Source organism: Manis pentadactyla, chromosome 6 (assembly GCF_030020395.1).
Source record: "Manis pentadactyla isolate mManPen7 chromosome 6, mManPen7.hap1, whole genome shotgun sequence".
Lineage (NCBI taxonomy): Eukaryota > Metazoa > Chordata > Mammalia > Pholidota > Manidae > Manis > Manis pentadactyla.
Window position 1 is genome coordinate 42,985,350 of NC_080024.1, and position 17,392 is coordinate 43,002,741.

Sequence of the window (17,392 nt, forward strand, 5' to 3'; positions counted from 1 at the left end):
CCTTAAGCTGACATTTGAATGAGAAGAAGGATCCACTTATAATATTAATATATTAGAGCAGAATATTGTGGCATTAAGTTAGTCTGAAGACCCTAAAGTAAGAATGAATTTCACCTGCTCAGGAAACCAGATAGAGGCAACTGAATCATGGCAGGAATGATATACTATGTTCTTGAAAATGGTATACAGAGTCCTCTGGTGAAGAGTTTGGGTTTAAGTGTAAATACGATGAGGAACTGTGGGAGAGTTTAAAGTAGGGAGTGGCATGATCTAGTTTACATTTTACTACCATCTTTCTGGCTGCTTTGAGGATAATGGATTGTAGGGGTGCAAGAGTAGTAACCGGGAGACTTGTTAGGAGGTCATTACATTGATGTAGACCTATGCTGTCTAAGACTAGCCACTAGCCACCTCTGGCTATTTAAATATAAATTAATTAAATTTAAAATAAGTTCTGCAGTCATACCAGCCACATTTCAAGTATACAGTAGCCACATATAGCTGGTGGCTACCTTATTGGACAGCATAGAGTATAGAAAATTTTTAGCATTGCAGAAAATTCAGTTGGATGGCACAAATCTAGAGGGATGATTTTGGCTTGGAGTAGTCTGGAGGTATAAAATTGGAATAGTATAGATAGATTTGAAAAATGATTTTGATTACTGAGCTATATGAAAAAATAAACCTGCCACTCACGCAACATGGATGGACCTAGAGGGTATTATACTAAGTGAAATAAGTCAGACAGAGAAAGACAAATACCATATGATTACATTTCTATGTGTAATCTAAAAATCAAAACAAATGAACAAACAGAAACAGACTCATAAATACAGAGAGCAGACTGATGGTTGACAGAGGGAAAGGGAGTAAGGAGATGGGTGAAATAGTTGAAGGGTATAACGAGTTACAAACTTCCAATGATTATAAGTCATGGGGATGACAAGTACAGCATAGAGATACAGTCAGTAATACAGATGGTAACTACACTTATGATGAGCATTTTGTAATGTATCTAATGGTTGAATAACTATGTTGTACACCTGAAACTAATATAATACTGTATGTCAACTACAATTTTAAAACAAGAAAAAAGAAAAAATGTTTTGTAGTTACCTGGCTTGCTGATGTAATGAATCAGAAATAACTCCAAGGTGTTTAAATTACACCATTGGATGGAGGAGGCCAATTAGGGAAGGAGCAATGTAGTTAGGGAGATGAAAATCAAGAATTGTGTTTTTGCCACATGATATCCGAGATATTTACTATACATGTGGTTATGTCCAGAATGCATATTTCAGAGTTTGGTATTTAAGGGAAAAGGCATAATCAGATAGATAGATTTGGGAATGTAATAGTCTGCTAGGCCTTCCATAACAAAACACCACAGTCTGGGTGGCTTAAACAGCATTTGTTTCTCACAGTTTTGGAGGCTGGAAGTCCAAGATCAAGGTATTGGCAGGTCTGGTTTTAGCTGCGGCCTCTCTCCTTGACTTGTGGGCAGCTGTCTCCTCACTGTGTCCACATATGTGTGTGCCCCTAGTGTCTCTTCCTCTTCTTATAAGGACACCCATCAGTATTGGATTAGGCTCTACCCTCATTTAACCTTAATTACCTCTGTAGAGGCCTTATTTCCAAATTGTCACATTAAGGGTTAGGGCTTCAACTTAAGGATTTTGGGGAGCACAAATCAGTCCATAACGGAATAATTAGCATTTAAATATTACCTACAGCCATAAGCATTAAGGAAATGCATGTGTAGGGAGGAGAAGATAGCCTGAGATCTATCCTAGGTGCATCATCATGTAGAGGTCAAGCAAAGGGGGACTGGAAAGAAGCAGCCATTGAGGCAGGAGGTAGAGAGAGGGACCATGGTGCCCTGGGAAGGAGGGAAGCGTTTCAGTTTAGAGGGTGTTTCCATTGGAGCAGAGTGCTGCTGAGGCTGTGGGGCAGGTAGGGGTGTAGAATGTTGGGGACCTGAAAGCAGGCAGAGAGGCTGGAGTGCAGTGAGTGAGCAGAAGGAGATGTAATTGAATAGGTGGTCAGGGGCTTTGAAGACTTTGATAGAAGTGTTGGTTTTAATCTAAGAGAAATAGGCAATCATGGAAGAGTTTTAAGCAGTAGAATGCAAGATGATCAAGATTGGTGTTATTAAAAAGCTTATTCTGCTTTTGTATGGAGAACCATTTGGAGGAGGGATCAACAGGACACAGACAATCGTGAGGCTTCAGAGGGGTGTAATAGAGAAGAAGGTGCTGGGTCTTGATGGTTGTACCCTTTATTGGGGTGGGAGGGAGATGGTGGGAGTGAGGGTCATGAATTAATTTAGACCAATCTTGTTTGAGGTGTGGAAAGAGGTCTCTATTTACAGTAGAATGCTGCTAATTCTTTCAAGTCTAGGAACTTTTTGTCAAGTAGGACTGGAAAGAATATGAATGCTTGTGTTTTTATCAATATCATTAAATGAAGCAATCTTAGAATAGATATATGGGCTGTAAAACTAGAGGGTCACAATTGTTTAAGGACTCTGTGGCTCCAGGCCAGAGCGGCCTCCAGCTCCTGGCAAGTTCAGTATGAATTTGGTGAGACCACATAACAACAATGGAATGTTGACAGTAAGACAGGGCTCATCCAAGCTTTATTCTCATGGGAACAGGTCAGAAACTAGAATCCTGTCCTCCCTTCTCGGTCTGAGCCTTGGCTTCAGTCACTGCGCCGGATGCTGCCTCCCCTCATGATCTGTCTCCCTTCTCTCCTGCTCTTTTTTCTAGACTTTGTTTTCTCTTCCTAGCGTGGGGCTATCTTGCTTCCTTCTGCTCTGAGCACCAGGTGGAACTTTTCTTATATCTGTCCCCACAGTAATGGCTGTTGCCAGCAGGTATACAAGTATGTGTATATTGTGCAGCAGGCTGAGTATTACCTCATCCCATGTATACAGTGGGTGAGATTAGGATCAGGTGAGAATCCTGGCCATGGAATTTACATTTTCCCTACAAACTCTTAAACACCAAAAAAGTGGTACACTGGAAAGTATTTGCCTATATACTATTTTCAGTTGTCTCAGTAGAGAATAACGAAATTTTAAATAAAGAATAAATTCAAGTGATTTTATTAGGTTCAAACCATTTAGTGAAACTAATGGTTGTTGCATTACTTTAAATATCTTAAATATTAGATAACTATTTGGAAAATGATTTAAATGGTAAAAATGAATTTTTACATAATATAATAGTCTTAGATTATGTGTATTTTTTCCTATGTGTATTCAGGAAGAAAGTATTTTTTTCAATCCTTACATATTTCAGAGATTCTTAAAAAGTAAATAAGTGGTAAGAAAACTAGGTTTTTTTTATCAAGTACTACTTATATATAAAACATTGTGTCATCAAATACTTTGACTTCTATAGAAATAAGACATGAAAAATTTGAAAATAACCAAATTAAGTTAGCAAAATTTATAGCAAGTATTTTGTGATATGGATTACATCGTATAGTACTTAGTTTAATAATATTTTAAATGTAGATTCAAACTCCAGACAGAAATAGCTATCTGATATGAAGAGAGTTATATTCATCTCTTTGATTTGAATCTTCATCTCTCTCTGTTATTTGATTACAGGACTATTCCCTGATGTGGGTGGAGGTTATTTCTTGCCACGACTTCAAGGAAAACTTGGTTACTTCCTTGCATTAACAGGATTCAGGCTGAAAGGAAGAGACATGTACACAGCAGGAATTGCTACACACTTTGTAGATTCTGAAAAAGTAATTAGTTGGATGTTCTTATTTTGTATTGTTGGCATAATTGATATTGCATGGGGAGGCAGTATGAGTTGTTGAGATTACAGGCTTTCGAGCCACATGGGTCTGAATCCTGGATCTGTTTAAAGCTGTGTGACCTTGGAGAAGGGACCTAAGTTCACCAGTCCTCAGCTTCCTTGTGTGCAAAATGGAGATGATTATATCTGGATTCAGAACTCTTTTGCTTGGCACCTTCAGTGAATATTTTTCAATGAATAATTACAGCCTGTGAGAAAAACAAAAATAGTATCAATTTTAAGAAAGTCTAAGTTTACATACAAAAAAAGCCAGGTTTTTATTTTATGACGACATTTCTGAAAGTATCTCTCGATGATGAGTTTCCCTAGTGCCATCAGCTTACATTTGTAAAATATGGCCTTGAAAACTTTCCCAAAGGATTATCTGTTGCAGATATGTAAGGACATTACTTATCTTTGTCCTTTCTTTTTTTAACAGTGTGGCAAATTTTCTTAGGACAGGATAGCATAGTGGCAAAGAATGTGCAGATGTATAGCCTGGGTTTAAATCCTAGCTTGAATTTAGCCTCGTTAGCCCTGAGTTTTCCTGTATCCAAAATGGTGATGGCAGTTTTACCACAATAATTGAATCTGCTTGTATTAGATGTAACAGAAAACCTAATTCAAGGTGGTTTTACCTCAGAATTCCCAGCAAGAGATTTGGGATTTATTTTGCTTCAACTGGCTTAGCTCACACTGATTGGATTGGCTCATATCACCCTGAACCACATTAATGAATGAAATTACACCCACTAGCCTATCCTAGCTAATGTGCTCCATACCTGAAACTGGGTGGTGAAGTCAGCTTCCCAGGAAGAACCCAGATCTTCAAACGAGTATCTGCTCTTGGGGCACAGGTGTTCTAGAATAGGGGAAGGAATGTTAGTAAATGTATGAAATGTACAGAGTTGAAGGTTGTCCCCTGCACAGTTATGCGGGCCTTGTGTCCCATTTACTTGAAGTTTCAGATCTTTCTCTGTGTGTGCAGTCACATTGAGTAGGTGGCTATCTCATCCTTCCCTGGAGCTTTAACAAGAAACAGACATGGGCAGTCCCTTACTACTCTGCAGGGACGGGAGTAAAAGTTGATGCACTGCCTTCTCTCCTTTTTGTCACCTTGCCCACTAGTAATATCTGCAGTGTGTTGACTGCCATTCACAGGGCCTGTGGAAGATAACAAATGAATAATACATGGTGGGAACTGGGATAGAGGTGGGTACCAAAGGTAGATAACCATTTGTCTCATTTGACAGAGTAAAGTATGATAAGTGTAAAAACAGAATACAAAGAAAATAAAGTACTCCATGGATTGAAAGGAGGAAGAGTTTACATACAAGAAAGGACTGGAAGTTTTCTCACTGAGGTTGTAGCTCAGCTGGGCCTTAAGATGAGTGTTGTCAGAAAAAGGCATTCTGGATAGCGGCAACATTTAAGCAAGCCCACGAGGGCAGAAAAGCTTTAGCTATGTTTTAGAAACAGTAAAGTATCCCGCTTGGCTGAGCATAAGGTAACTATGTGAGGGATAATGGAGAGCTAACTGCTACTTTATTGACTATACCAGCCTTTAGTCATATGGGTCAACTTTAGTTAAAATTAATCAAAATAAATTTATAATTCATATCTGTAGTTGCAGTGTCACATTTCAAGTGCTCAATAACCAGAGGGAAACAAAGATGAGTGTCTCTGTTTCTCCTCTTCAGTTTCTTCCATCTTTACCATTCCTTGCAAGGCAACACTTGCTGTAGTGCATTCAGCTTCAGTGAAAATTTTCTTCAGTGATTCAGCTGAAGGGAGAGCATCATATATATATTTTTTAAGACAAGAATTTTTAAACAGAATGTAAGATTTCTAAAAAAAAAATTCCTGTGTTTCTCCGGGGTTTCAAATCTGTTTCTTTTTCTTTTTCCCCCTTTAGTTGGGCATGTTAGAAGAAGATTTGGTAGCCCTGAAATCTCCTTCAAAAGAAAATATTGCAGATCTCTTAAAAACTTACCACACAAAGGTAATCTTGTCAGTATTCTAAACTCAGATTTTAATTCATGGGTCAGGGGAAGTGGTTGAAAAGTTAGCAGTTGGTGAATATTATAGTTTGTGGGTGGAAATAAATGTACTAGGATTTATTTACTTTAAATCTTGATGGGATGATCAGTGCTTCCTAATTGTTAGGAAAGCCATCTAAGATGCCTGCTGTGTGACTGCACAGCTTGCCTTCTGTTACTGTGGAGTTCAGTGCCGAGTTTGGTGAATGGCTCTTGCAGGGGCTTTTTACAATGCACTGTGACATTTCTGTAATGGAAGTTCAATGCTGACACATTTGTGGAGCTGCTAAAGTGAAATTCTAGTATATATTTAAATATAGTAAAGTATATTGCAGTGTTTACTTTTAATTCCTTACCTGAGTTTTCTAACTTAAATTTTCTTTTAAGAGCCAAGAAAGTGTAAAAATGCTACATGACTTCTAGTTGAACATGATGGACTGAATACACGGTCCCTCCTAAAACCTCACTAAAATCATAGCAAAAGAATAAAAAAGGCATAAATCCACAAAGACAAATAGAACAGAAGAGGAGACAATGGCAGGCATGAGATGTCAGTATTCTGGAAGCTTGAAAGCAGAAGAACGAAGGCAGCTACTTGAGACATAAGAACACTAAACATCTTATCTTCCAAGGGGGAAGCCAGTGAGGAGCAAGACAGTTCCTGCTGTAGCCCTTATGTAAGATACCAGTCCTCTGAGGACTAGGTGTGGAGTGGGGCACAAAAACCACATCTCTACAGATTGAATAAGGAGCAGTGAGGTCCCCAAACCTCTTCCTCCCTTAGGAGCAGCTACCCTCTCATGGCCTGGCAGAAGAGTAGAGACTAACTCCTTGCAAAGTCCAGATCAGACAGGCCTGGCTGACTGAATTCAGAGGTAGGAGGTGCTCTGCTGAAAAGAGGCAGAACATAGTATAAATATGTTTTAATAGTTACTATATTATAAATAAACTGTGATTAACGTTATGTACAAAGCTTCCTGATTTGAGTGCTTCCACAGAAAAACAAGGATTGCCAGGCATAAAAAAACAGATTGGCCAAAACAAAGAAAAAAAGCACTTGAAGACAAAGCAGGGAGAAAAAAGGAACTTAAAAAAAAAACCCTGTCATTATCTTAGATAACAGAAATATTTCATTTGTGAAATGACAGATGTTATAAAGAGACATAGTCAAATAGAAAGAATTAAAAAATATGATAGCAAAAGGGGGAAAAATCCATAACAGATTAGATTAAAACTGATGGTTGAGGAAAACTCTAAAAGGACAATAAAATAGAAAATGTATAGAAAGGAAAATTAGAGGTGTTATTCCAGGAGGTCCAGTATCCAGTGATTAGAATTCATAACAGAGAAGGTAGAGGGGAAGAAATAGAAATTATACAAAAACTTTGCCTAGAACTGAAGAATAAGAGTGCATATTGGCAAGGCCCCTGAAGGCTCAGTGCAGTGAGCATGTGAGAATTTCATCAAATTTGTCAAAGCCTTGGACAGTCATGTTGTCAGGTTGGATGAATACAGGCTAGGTTACACTGAGTGTAGATTGAAGGGTTTACCAAAGAGTTCTGTGTAGGTATTTGTAGATAAAGTCATCTTGGCTTCGTCTTATTCAGTATTTTTCCTCAGTGATTTGGATGAGAATGTTGGCAGCATTTTGATCAAATTGATTTGAAACGAAAAGAATAATTAGTGAAAAAAATAGTGAATAAAAACCTCTCAAGTTTAGAGTGATCTGTTTAATAGTAACAATGTGAAATTTAATGGACTAATGGGGAAGACAGGCCCTGTGTTTTCCTTTACTCTTACACTATTACCACATTCACAACACTTCTGATACCAGATGTGTGAGTTTTCCTCACATCAAGCAATTCTCTAATGACACCATTTGGGTGTCCTATAATTCATTTCTATACCAACACTGTTTACCTGGAGATGGCATCAGGAGTCACAGTTTAAGGACTCGATCCCCAAGACTGACTCCACTTCAGGCATCAGTCTTAAGTCCCAGGTTGTCACCTGTACTTCTGGCTGACTGGCTATAAATTGGGCTTCTTACGACCCTCCTTCCTGCTTGGGTTCAGTAATTTGCTAGAGCAGCTCACAGAACTCAGAGCAACACTTAATTTTTATCAGTTCAACATAAAGGATACAATAAAGCATATGATGAATAAATAGCCCAATGAAGAGATACATAGGGTGAGGGTCCAGAAGGATCTCAAGCCCAGGAATTTCTGTCCCAGTGAAGCTGAGGTGTACTACTTCTCATCACATGTGGATGTATTCTCCAACCCAGAAGCCCTTCAAACCATCCATCTGGGTTTTTATGGAGCTTCATTATGACTGATTAAATTGGTGGTCATTGGTGATTAAACTCAGTTTTCATCCTCTTTCTGTGCACTGCAGGTGGAAGGGGGTCTGGGGGGAGGTGGAGGATGGGGCTGAAAGTTCCAACCTTCTAATCACCTGGTTGGTTTCCCCTTGGCAACCAGCCCCCATCTTAAGGGGCTTTCCAGCACCGTTTAGAAAAAAAGTTTCAACTGTTCAGTGTAAGTTAGCAGCACAATAGGACTGTCCCAAAACTAACCCAGACATACTCCTATTAGTAAAAACATTGTACCCAAAACAAACAGGAGTGTCTGGAGCCCTGTTATGAAGATTCAGCTCTGATTCAGCGGTGACTCAGCCATGCCTGCAGCGGTGTGTGTTCCACACTGGAATTTGTGCATAAGAAGGACCTGGATTGTGAGGGGACCCAAAACTGCATTGTGTAAGAAAAGATTAAGGTAGAAGAGGGATTAATTAGAACTAAAAATGTGAGAGGACTGACTTAGCACATATTTTTTTTAATCCTAATTATAGTTGTTCAAGCACTTGTGAGTTCCTTTGTAAGGTACTGCTTTCCCTCTGTGGGGGTCAGTGCTACCGGGATATTGGAGATGTGCTAGAAATTTCTATATCAGATGGAAAATTTGGGCAGGATGAATTCTCAGGTCCCTTATAATCCTTAAATTTGTTACTGGAGATGGGTCCTTGATCTCCTTGAGAAAGAATTAAAAAATGGATACAAAAAGGCATTGAGCATTAAGAGTTTATTTGGAGAATAAAAGTTTAGAGAAAGACAAGGGTACACACCCGAGAGTTGGGGTGCAGGCAGACCCAGAGGAAGTCACACAGAGGAAACAGTAGGGAGCCTTTTTTATATAAAGAAAGGTGAATATTCACTAAGTGGGACTAGGTTTCAAGACAGATGGAGTTCATTGGGAGTTTGGGCTAGCTCCATCCTCATGTTGGGCAGAGGGATTTTTTACTATATTTGACATGGTGCAGGGAGGCATGATTTTTACTATGTTAATGCATTCGGGGGTGAAGTTTGGGTCAGTTTATCCTCCATGTTGGAAGCAGCTGATTTTAGCCAGTCTACTATCTATATTTTGACTCCACACCCTGTGAGAACAGTTTGCATAGAATTTATAGCATACAAGCAAGCACCCAGCCGAATGTAAACACCCACCAAAGTCCCCCAACCCTTCCCTGATCATGTCCCGCTATCTACCTACTATCACAATTTTATTGACACAGTTTAATGATAATGTATCACATGCAGTGATATGTAAATGAAAATACAGGAACATTTTTTGCCTTAGGCACTTTTAAGACTTAGTCTGGAATAATACCTATTGACTGAATTTCCAACATTGGTGGAAGTTATTTATGAGACTGTTGGGTATAATTTGACTGAAAGTGATAGTCTTTCACAAACTGTAGTATTAAATATGGTATTTTTAAGAATTCTTAAATATTTGAGTTACTTCAAATTAACTGAAAAATTTCCCTTTTTAAACAGTCCAAGATTGATCAAAACAAGTCTTTTATACTTGAAGAACACATGGACAAAATAAACAGGTACTTAAAGAGAGATCTCAATTATATCTACTGCTTTGGAACCAAAGACTATTAAATTGAATTTGCTAACATTGTAATTTTATCATTTGATAAGGCACCAGATTCTGATATCAGGAAGTGTTCACTTACCTTTTAAAGTACTTTTGCCTACTCTTTCAGGGGGAGATAAATCTATTATTTAAGTACTGTCATGCTGAATCATTTTAGTGCAAAACACCATTTTTCTTTTTAATAGAGAAGAGAGGTTAGAAAATAGTAACTGAGTGAACATACCTGTTATCTTTGTAAAGTCATCGTTTCTGAAGTTCTTATGAAACTAATCAGCAAAAGATTTTATGCAGTGATTTGAGGGATGGACAAGATGGGTTAAGGAGCAAGAGGAGGAAAACAATTGAAAAGTACGACACTTCTACATTTTAGAAGCATCAGTTTTTCACAGTTAAGATGTCATATATTTCATGTAGTAGATGCAAGAAAGCAAAAGAGAAAATTTAGGCTTTGTTTTGCCTTAGTGAAGGTAGACTGCAAACACTTACCCAGAGAAGCAATGTTTAGTTTCATCATCCTATAAAACAGCTTAGGAAATGTTTCATTATTGAAATGGGCTTGGGGGAAGCCTGTTTAGATTCACTTCTATCTTGGAAAGAGAAAATCACTTGCACGTTGGTGAGATGATGTGTTTCCTTTTTTACAGTTGGTTCTCAGCCTATACTGTGGAACAGATTCTTGAGAATTTACAGCAAGACGGTTCATCTTTTGCCCTAGAGCAGTTGAAGGTAAAATACGGATCATCTGTGCCTGGAGCATGGTGAATTCTTGTGACAGGGAAGCCCCCCTGAGGGGCATCAGAGCTCCGCGGTGGTAACAGGGCCCACTGCAGTTTTTTCCCTGAACTCAGTGGGGCCTCAGGAAGCAGCTACGCAGAACCTTTACCCAAATCCAGGCGCCTTGTCTCCCTGCTGGATGTCGATGGCAAAGCGAAGCTGTTTTTAAGTCCTGTGAGCATAACAGAGAAGGATTTCAGTGAGCATGCTTCCTCTCAGTAGCCCTCCTTGTCCTGTGGGAGAAATATTTAGGGGCATCTTTATTAGAAGTGTTGTGTCATGGGAGAATAGTCACCTTCTAATATATTGCAATTGTGACATTGAGTTGTAAGTTCTATTTAATATGCAAGAGATCAATATGTGGTCTTTCTAAGTAGTAGGTTTAATTTAAAAAGTGGTCCTTTTTACACTATAAAGAGGCCCCACCTTCAGCCATAGCTGAGTCTTATGCACTGTTTCTGTGTTAGGTGCACTTTGATCTTCCTATAACATGACTCAGCTAGTAGCAGCAAAGGAAAAGCCACTTTGTATAAATGAGTGCACACTGGGTCCTGACATGCTTAGAACTGTCACGGTTATGAAACATGAAGTATTCCACACTTCTAGGCAAAAGTAAAGAAAAGAAAGAAAAAAATATGATGCCTTATACTTACAAGAAGTGTTTTAGCTTGCCTTTCTGTGATGGTATTTTTTAGTTTATTTAACTATAGCATTTTAGTTGTCAGGAAACTTACTGACAAAAGTTCAGTAAACTTTTACCTATGGAAATGAAAACACTTCCTCATTGTTACTGTATTCACGGGGACAAGTTACTTTGTCTCTTAGGATCTTATTCAGGATTGGATTCTATTGACTTTCAAGGATAAACATATATGAGAGTAAGCTGACCAACCATATATTTCCATAACTCACAAAATTAAATTAACATTAACTTTTAGGAATTTATATCAAGTTATTATTAATTTAATTTATTTATTTATATTATTTATATTAAGGTAGATAATCATTTTATATTTCAAGAATTCTGACTTTAAGTTGCTTCTCTTGTTTCAAGGGCAATATACAAACTAGTATTCCTTTTATTTATTAACTATTTTTTAGTAATAGGGCCCAATTAAGTATGCACTTAGCAATTTCATTTTAGAAACCCTCATGCAACACATTACATCACAGGCTATATATCATGTCACTTTAAAGCAGTACAGATATGCCGTTAACCAGCTTAATCTAAAACTGCGGGCCTAACCCAAAGCCGAGAGATAGGACTCAGATGCTCTTTCAGTTTTCCTTCCATCCCTCCAGCAGTAGAATGATTGTCTATTCAGAAAAGGGTAGTTGGCAAGCTACTATTACCAGAAGGATCACTAGAAACGCTCTCCTTATGAGGACAGATTTTCATTTTTATTCTGTTGACCTGTGGCTCTGGTGAATGAAGTGGCTCCAGAATATTAGTATTTGCTGGGAATAACATGATGTGGGGATCACAAATTTTCATGGAGGCTTCCCTGACAGAGATTAGATACAGGGCTCCTTTTAATAATGTCAACCACAAACACACCAAAAAGCAACCCTGAAGGAAAAGATCGTTGTTAGTGCTTTAGTGAAAGGTTTGTACATCCCCAACCTCACCACTTTTATTCAACATAGTACTGGAAGTCCTAGCTAAGATAATCAGACAACACAAAGAAGTAAAAGGCATCCAAAGTGGTAAGGAAGAAGTTAAACTGTAACTATTTGTAGATGACATGATATTGTACATAGAAAACCCTGAAGAGTTCACCAAAAAACTACTAGAACTAATAACTGAATTCAGCAAACTGGCAGGATACAAAATTAATACACAGAAATCTGTTGCATTCCTATATACCAACAACGAACTAGCAGAAAGAGAAATTAGGAAAACAACTCCATTTACAATTGCATCAAAAGAATAAAATACCTAGGATAAACCTAACTAAGGAAGTGAAAGACCTATACCCTGAAACCTATAAGACACTCATGAGAGAAATTAAGGGAAACACCAATAAATGGAAACCTATCTCATGCTCATGGATAAGAAGATTAATATTGTCAAAATGGCCATCTTGCCTAAAGCAATCTATAGATTCAATGCAGTCCCTATCAAAATACCAATAGCATTCTCCAGTGAACTAGAATAAATAGTTCTAAAATTCACTTAGAACTACAAAATATCCCAAATAAAACAATCCTGAGAAAGAAGAATAAAGCTGTGGGGATTGCACTCCTTGACTTCAAGCTCTACTACAAAACCAAAGTATCAAGACAATTTCTTACTGGCACTGGTACTCTATATACTGTAGATCAGTGGTATATAGAGAGCTCAGATATGAACCCAAGCATATATGGCCGATATATGATAAAGGAGTCATGGATATACAATGGGGAAATAACAGCCTCTTCAACAACTGGTGTTGGCAAAACTGGACCAGCTACATGTAAGAGAATGAAACTGGATATTGTCTAACTCCATACACAAAAGTAAACTTGAAATGGATCAAAGGCCTGACTGTAAGTCATGAAACCATAAAACTGTAGATGAAAACATAGGCAAAAATCTCTTGAATATAAGCATGAGCAACTTTTTCCTGAACACATCTCCCTGGGCAAGGGAAACAAAAGCAAAAATGAACAAATGGGACTACATCAGGCTAAAAAGCTTCTGTACAGCAAAGGACACCATCAGTAGAACAAAAAGGCATCCTACAGTATAGGAGAGTATATTTGTAAATGACATATTCGATAAGGGGTTAACATCCAAACTATGTAAAGAGCTCACATGCATCAACACCCAAAAAGCAAATAATCTGATTAAAAATGGGCAGAGGATCTGAACAGACACTTCTCCAAAGAAGAAATGCGATGGTCAACAGGCACATGAAAAGTTGCTCCACATCACTGATGATCAGGGAAATGCATTAAAACTACAAATCACCTCACACCAGTTACAATGACCACTATCCAAAAGACAAGAAATAAATGCTGGCAAGAATGCAGAAAAATAGGAACCCTCCTATACTATTGGTGGGACTGCAAATTGGTACAGCCACTGTGGAAAGCAATATGGAGGTGCCTCAAAAAACTAACAATAGAAATGCCATTTGACCCAGTAGTTCCATTCCTAGGAATTTACAAGAAAACAAAATCCCTGATTCAAAAAGATAGATGAACCCCTATGTTTCTCGCCACACTGTTTGCAATAGACAAGACATGGAAGCAATCAAAGTGTCCATCAATAGATGAATGGATAAAGAAGAGGTGGCACATATACACAATGGAGTGTTATTCAGCCATTGAACGAAAAGAAATCCTGCCAATTGCAACAACATGAATGGATCCAGAGGGCATTACGCTCAGTGAAATAAGCCAGGTGAAGACATAAAAATACCATATGATTTCTCTTATATGTGGAATATAAAACAAAGCAAAACACAAGTATAAAACAAAGCAAAACACAAGTACAAAACAGCAGTAGACTCATAGACACTGAGAAGTGACTAGTGGTTACAAAGGGGGAGGGGTTGGGGCAGGTGTGGGGAGCAGGGAGGTGAAGGGGGAATAAAAGGGCACAATAATTTGCAATCACAATGTAAGTCATCATAGGGACTGTTGATCCACTGTAATGTACATTTGAAACCAATATAAGATTGTAAATTAATGATATTTCAATTAAAATTTTCAAAAAAAGGTTTGAAGATCAAATGTTTGAGTGAATTTCAAAGAAGATTCTTTGAAGCCTTTAGGATTGCTCCTAACCTCTGTGGGCTCTTCAGGGATTCCTTCTGCAGGTCCCAAGGATCTAGTCTATGTTTATGTACCAAGTTGGAATCATCTACTCTATGTCTTAGGGATTCCTTTCTCTCCAGTATCGTCCATGGCAAAGGATAATCTTTCCAACATACTCGTTAATCATTTAAATAAAAACATAAGGTTTTGTAATCCTTTCTTCAGATTTTTTTTTTGGTATCATTAATATACACTTAAACGAGCAACATTGTGGTTACTAGATTCCCTCCGTTATCAAGTCTCCACCCTGCACATCCCATTACAGTCACTGTCCATCAGCGTAGTAAGATGTTCTAGAATCACTACTTGTCTTCTCTGTGCTATACTGCCTTCCCTGTGCCCACCCCCGCCCCCCACATTATGTGTACTAATCATAATACTCCCTTTTCCCCCTTATCCCTCCCTTCCCACCCATCCTCCCCAGTCCCTTTCCCTTTGACAACTGTTAGTCCATTCTTGGGTTCTGTGAGTCTGCTGCTGTTTTGGTCCTTCAGTTTTTGCTTTGGTCTTTTACTCCACAGATCAGTGAAATTCCTTTCTTCAGATTTTTAAAGTTTTTACCCCTAATCACTATAGTATAATGTGGGGCTTAAGAAACAAATAACAAACTTGGGGAAGTTGTAAATTCTTTACAACTGATGGAATATTCATAATACCTCATTTTATCGCTTCTTGTATCTTTTCTTAGATTTTCTTCCAGAGGATTTTCTTCTTTTCCTTCCAATACACTTTTTTGTTTCTTTTTCCAATTGTTAAGGTTGGAATTCATCAAATCTCCTTTTAATCTCTCTTTTGGTATAGGTTGTTCATAATGCGAAACAATCCCTTAGAGCTAATGGGCTGTTTAAGTGACCTGGTGGGTATTTATTTACATTAGTGAAACCCTAACTAAAGACTCCAGTTGTGCTGCTCTCATGTGTGTACATATATGAATGTGTTTGATTGTGGGAAAATACTATAATATAAAATATACCATTGTTACAATTTTTAAGTGTGTAGTTCAGTATTAAGTATATTCATGTTGTTGGGCAACCAATTTCCAGAACATTTTCATCTTGCAAAACTGAAACTTTACACCCATTAAACAGTAACTCCCAATTTCCCCTGTCCCCGGTCCCCCACCATCCTACATTCTGTATTTATGAATGTGACTACTCTGGATATCTTGCATAAATGGAATCATAAAGCATTTGTCCTATTGCAATTAGTTTATATTTCACTTAGCATAATGTTTCAGCATTCATCCACGTTGTGAAATGTACTAGATTTTTATTCCTTTTGAAGACTAATAATTCCAATGGATGTATATACCACATTTTGTTCATCCATCCATTGATGAGCATTTGGGTTGCTTCTACCTTTTGGCTCTTGTGAATAATGCTGCTATGAGCAGGAACACACAAATAATCTCTTTGAGACCCTATTTTTAGTTCTTTTGAATATATGCCCAGGAGTGGAGTTGCTGCATCGTATGGTAATTATATTTCTAATTTTTTGAGGCACCTCCATACCAGCTGTACCATTTTACATTCCTACCAGTAATGGTGCACAAAGGTTCTGATTTTCCACATCCCTGCCAACACTTACTTTTTTTTTTTTTATGATAGCCCTCCTAATGGCTGTGAGATGGTATCTCACTGTGGCTTTGATTTGTATTTCAGTAATGATTAGTGATACAGAGAATCTTTTCATATGCTTGTTGGTCATTTGTACCACTTTGAAGAAATAGCTATTCAAGTCCCTTGCTCACTTTTTAATTGGGTTTTTGGGTTTTTGCTGAGTTGTAGCAAGTGCTTTCTGGTTTCAGTCTCCCTTTTCTGGTTATGAGACCAGTGGGCTTGCCAAAGTAAAAAGGTTTGTGAGGCCAATGAGAGAAGCAATTCTTTCTAGAATCACAAGTGATATTAATAATCAAAGGAATGAATAGAAGGGGCTCAGACTACCTCTTCCCTAATTCTCAGCAAGGACACTAAGCAAAGGAAAGGAATTTAATTGGGTCACTAATCCTTAGGAGGGATTTGGTATGAAGTTCATGGTCAGAAGAAGAAACAGGATCAGGGAACAGTGTCCACTGAGTGTCTAGGAAGGTGGTGCTGAGAGATGCCAGGCAAACCAGTGTTGCTTTGACTTGTCTCTTAGGTTATTGATAAAGTGTAGCTGTTTTTTTAAAGTCCTGGAGGGCATAGAAGTTACTTTTCTGGTACTACTCTTCAGAGTCTTTGGAATTTCTTCTTTCTGATCACCAATATGAAATTTATGTATTTGTTTGATTTTAAAATGCTCATTTTGTGAAGAGTAAATGAAACTTACTTTTGTATTTGAGAAGCTAACATACAAGAATATGATACTCCTCTGTAAAGAATTCATGCCCTGAAAAATTGTGGAAAAGAGAAAACTAAAAATAACCAGGGTATAGATTTTAAGAAAGAAGAGCAGCCAAAATATTAAGAGAAATTAATAGTAGTAATTTTTCTGGAAGCTTTGAGAATTACCCAAATACTGTACTATTTAAAAATAAGGTACAAACATTTACGAAGACTTAAGTCCTATAGGAATTGTTCTACTTGTAAACAACTGGAAAATTGGACAAAGCATATGAAACAGGTATAGACGCTGAACAATGCAGGCAGCCCAGGACTGCGATCCTGGAGAGAAGAGCAACAAATGAGAGCCCTAAGACTGACTCAGTTTCCTTCCTGCAGGAATCTCCAGAATATTGGTCAGTTCATACTTTGGGTAAAAGTCCACAAGACCAGGGGAAAAATCACAGGAAAGCAGTAGTCTGAGCAGTTAACAAGGTCTGTACAGGTCTGGGCAGAGTTCACGCTCCCATCAGCCAGAAGGTTTACACTTTAGTATTGGAGGTAAATTAATACTAGAGTGAAGGCTGCTCTGGACTCCCAGAGTACTTCAGTGGGGAAAGACAGTCTTTTCAACAGGTGGTTCTGAAACAACTGGATATGTAAACGCAGGGGTGGGGGAGTACCTGATTCTTATCTTGCACCTGTAG

The 17,392-nt window shown here is 38.1% G+C and overlaps 1 protein-coding gene across 4 annotated transcripts in view; it reads left to right on the forward strand.

Moving 5' to 3' along the window:
* Positions 1-17,392, forward strand: part of HIBCH (3-hydroxyisobutyryl-CoA hydrolase) — a 182,094-nt gene that overhangs the window by 140,621 nt on the left and 24,081 nt on the right. For all 4 annotated transcript variants that reach the window (XM_057503775.1, XM_057503774.1, XM_057503778.1 and 1 more), the window contains 4 exons: positions 3,620-3,765; positions 5,734-5,820; positions 9,696-9,754; positions 10,449-10,530. In XM_057503775.1, coding sequence (XP_057359758.1) covers positions 3,620-3,765; positions 5,734-5,820; positions 9,696-9,754; positions 10,449-10,530 — 374 coding nt within the window. The remainder of the gene's footprint in view (positions 1-3,619; positions 3,766-5,733; positions 5,821-9,695; positions 9,755-10,448; positions 10,531-17,392) is intronic.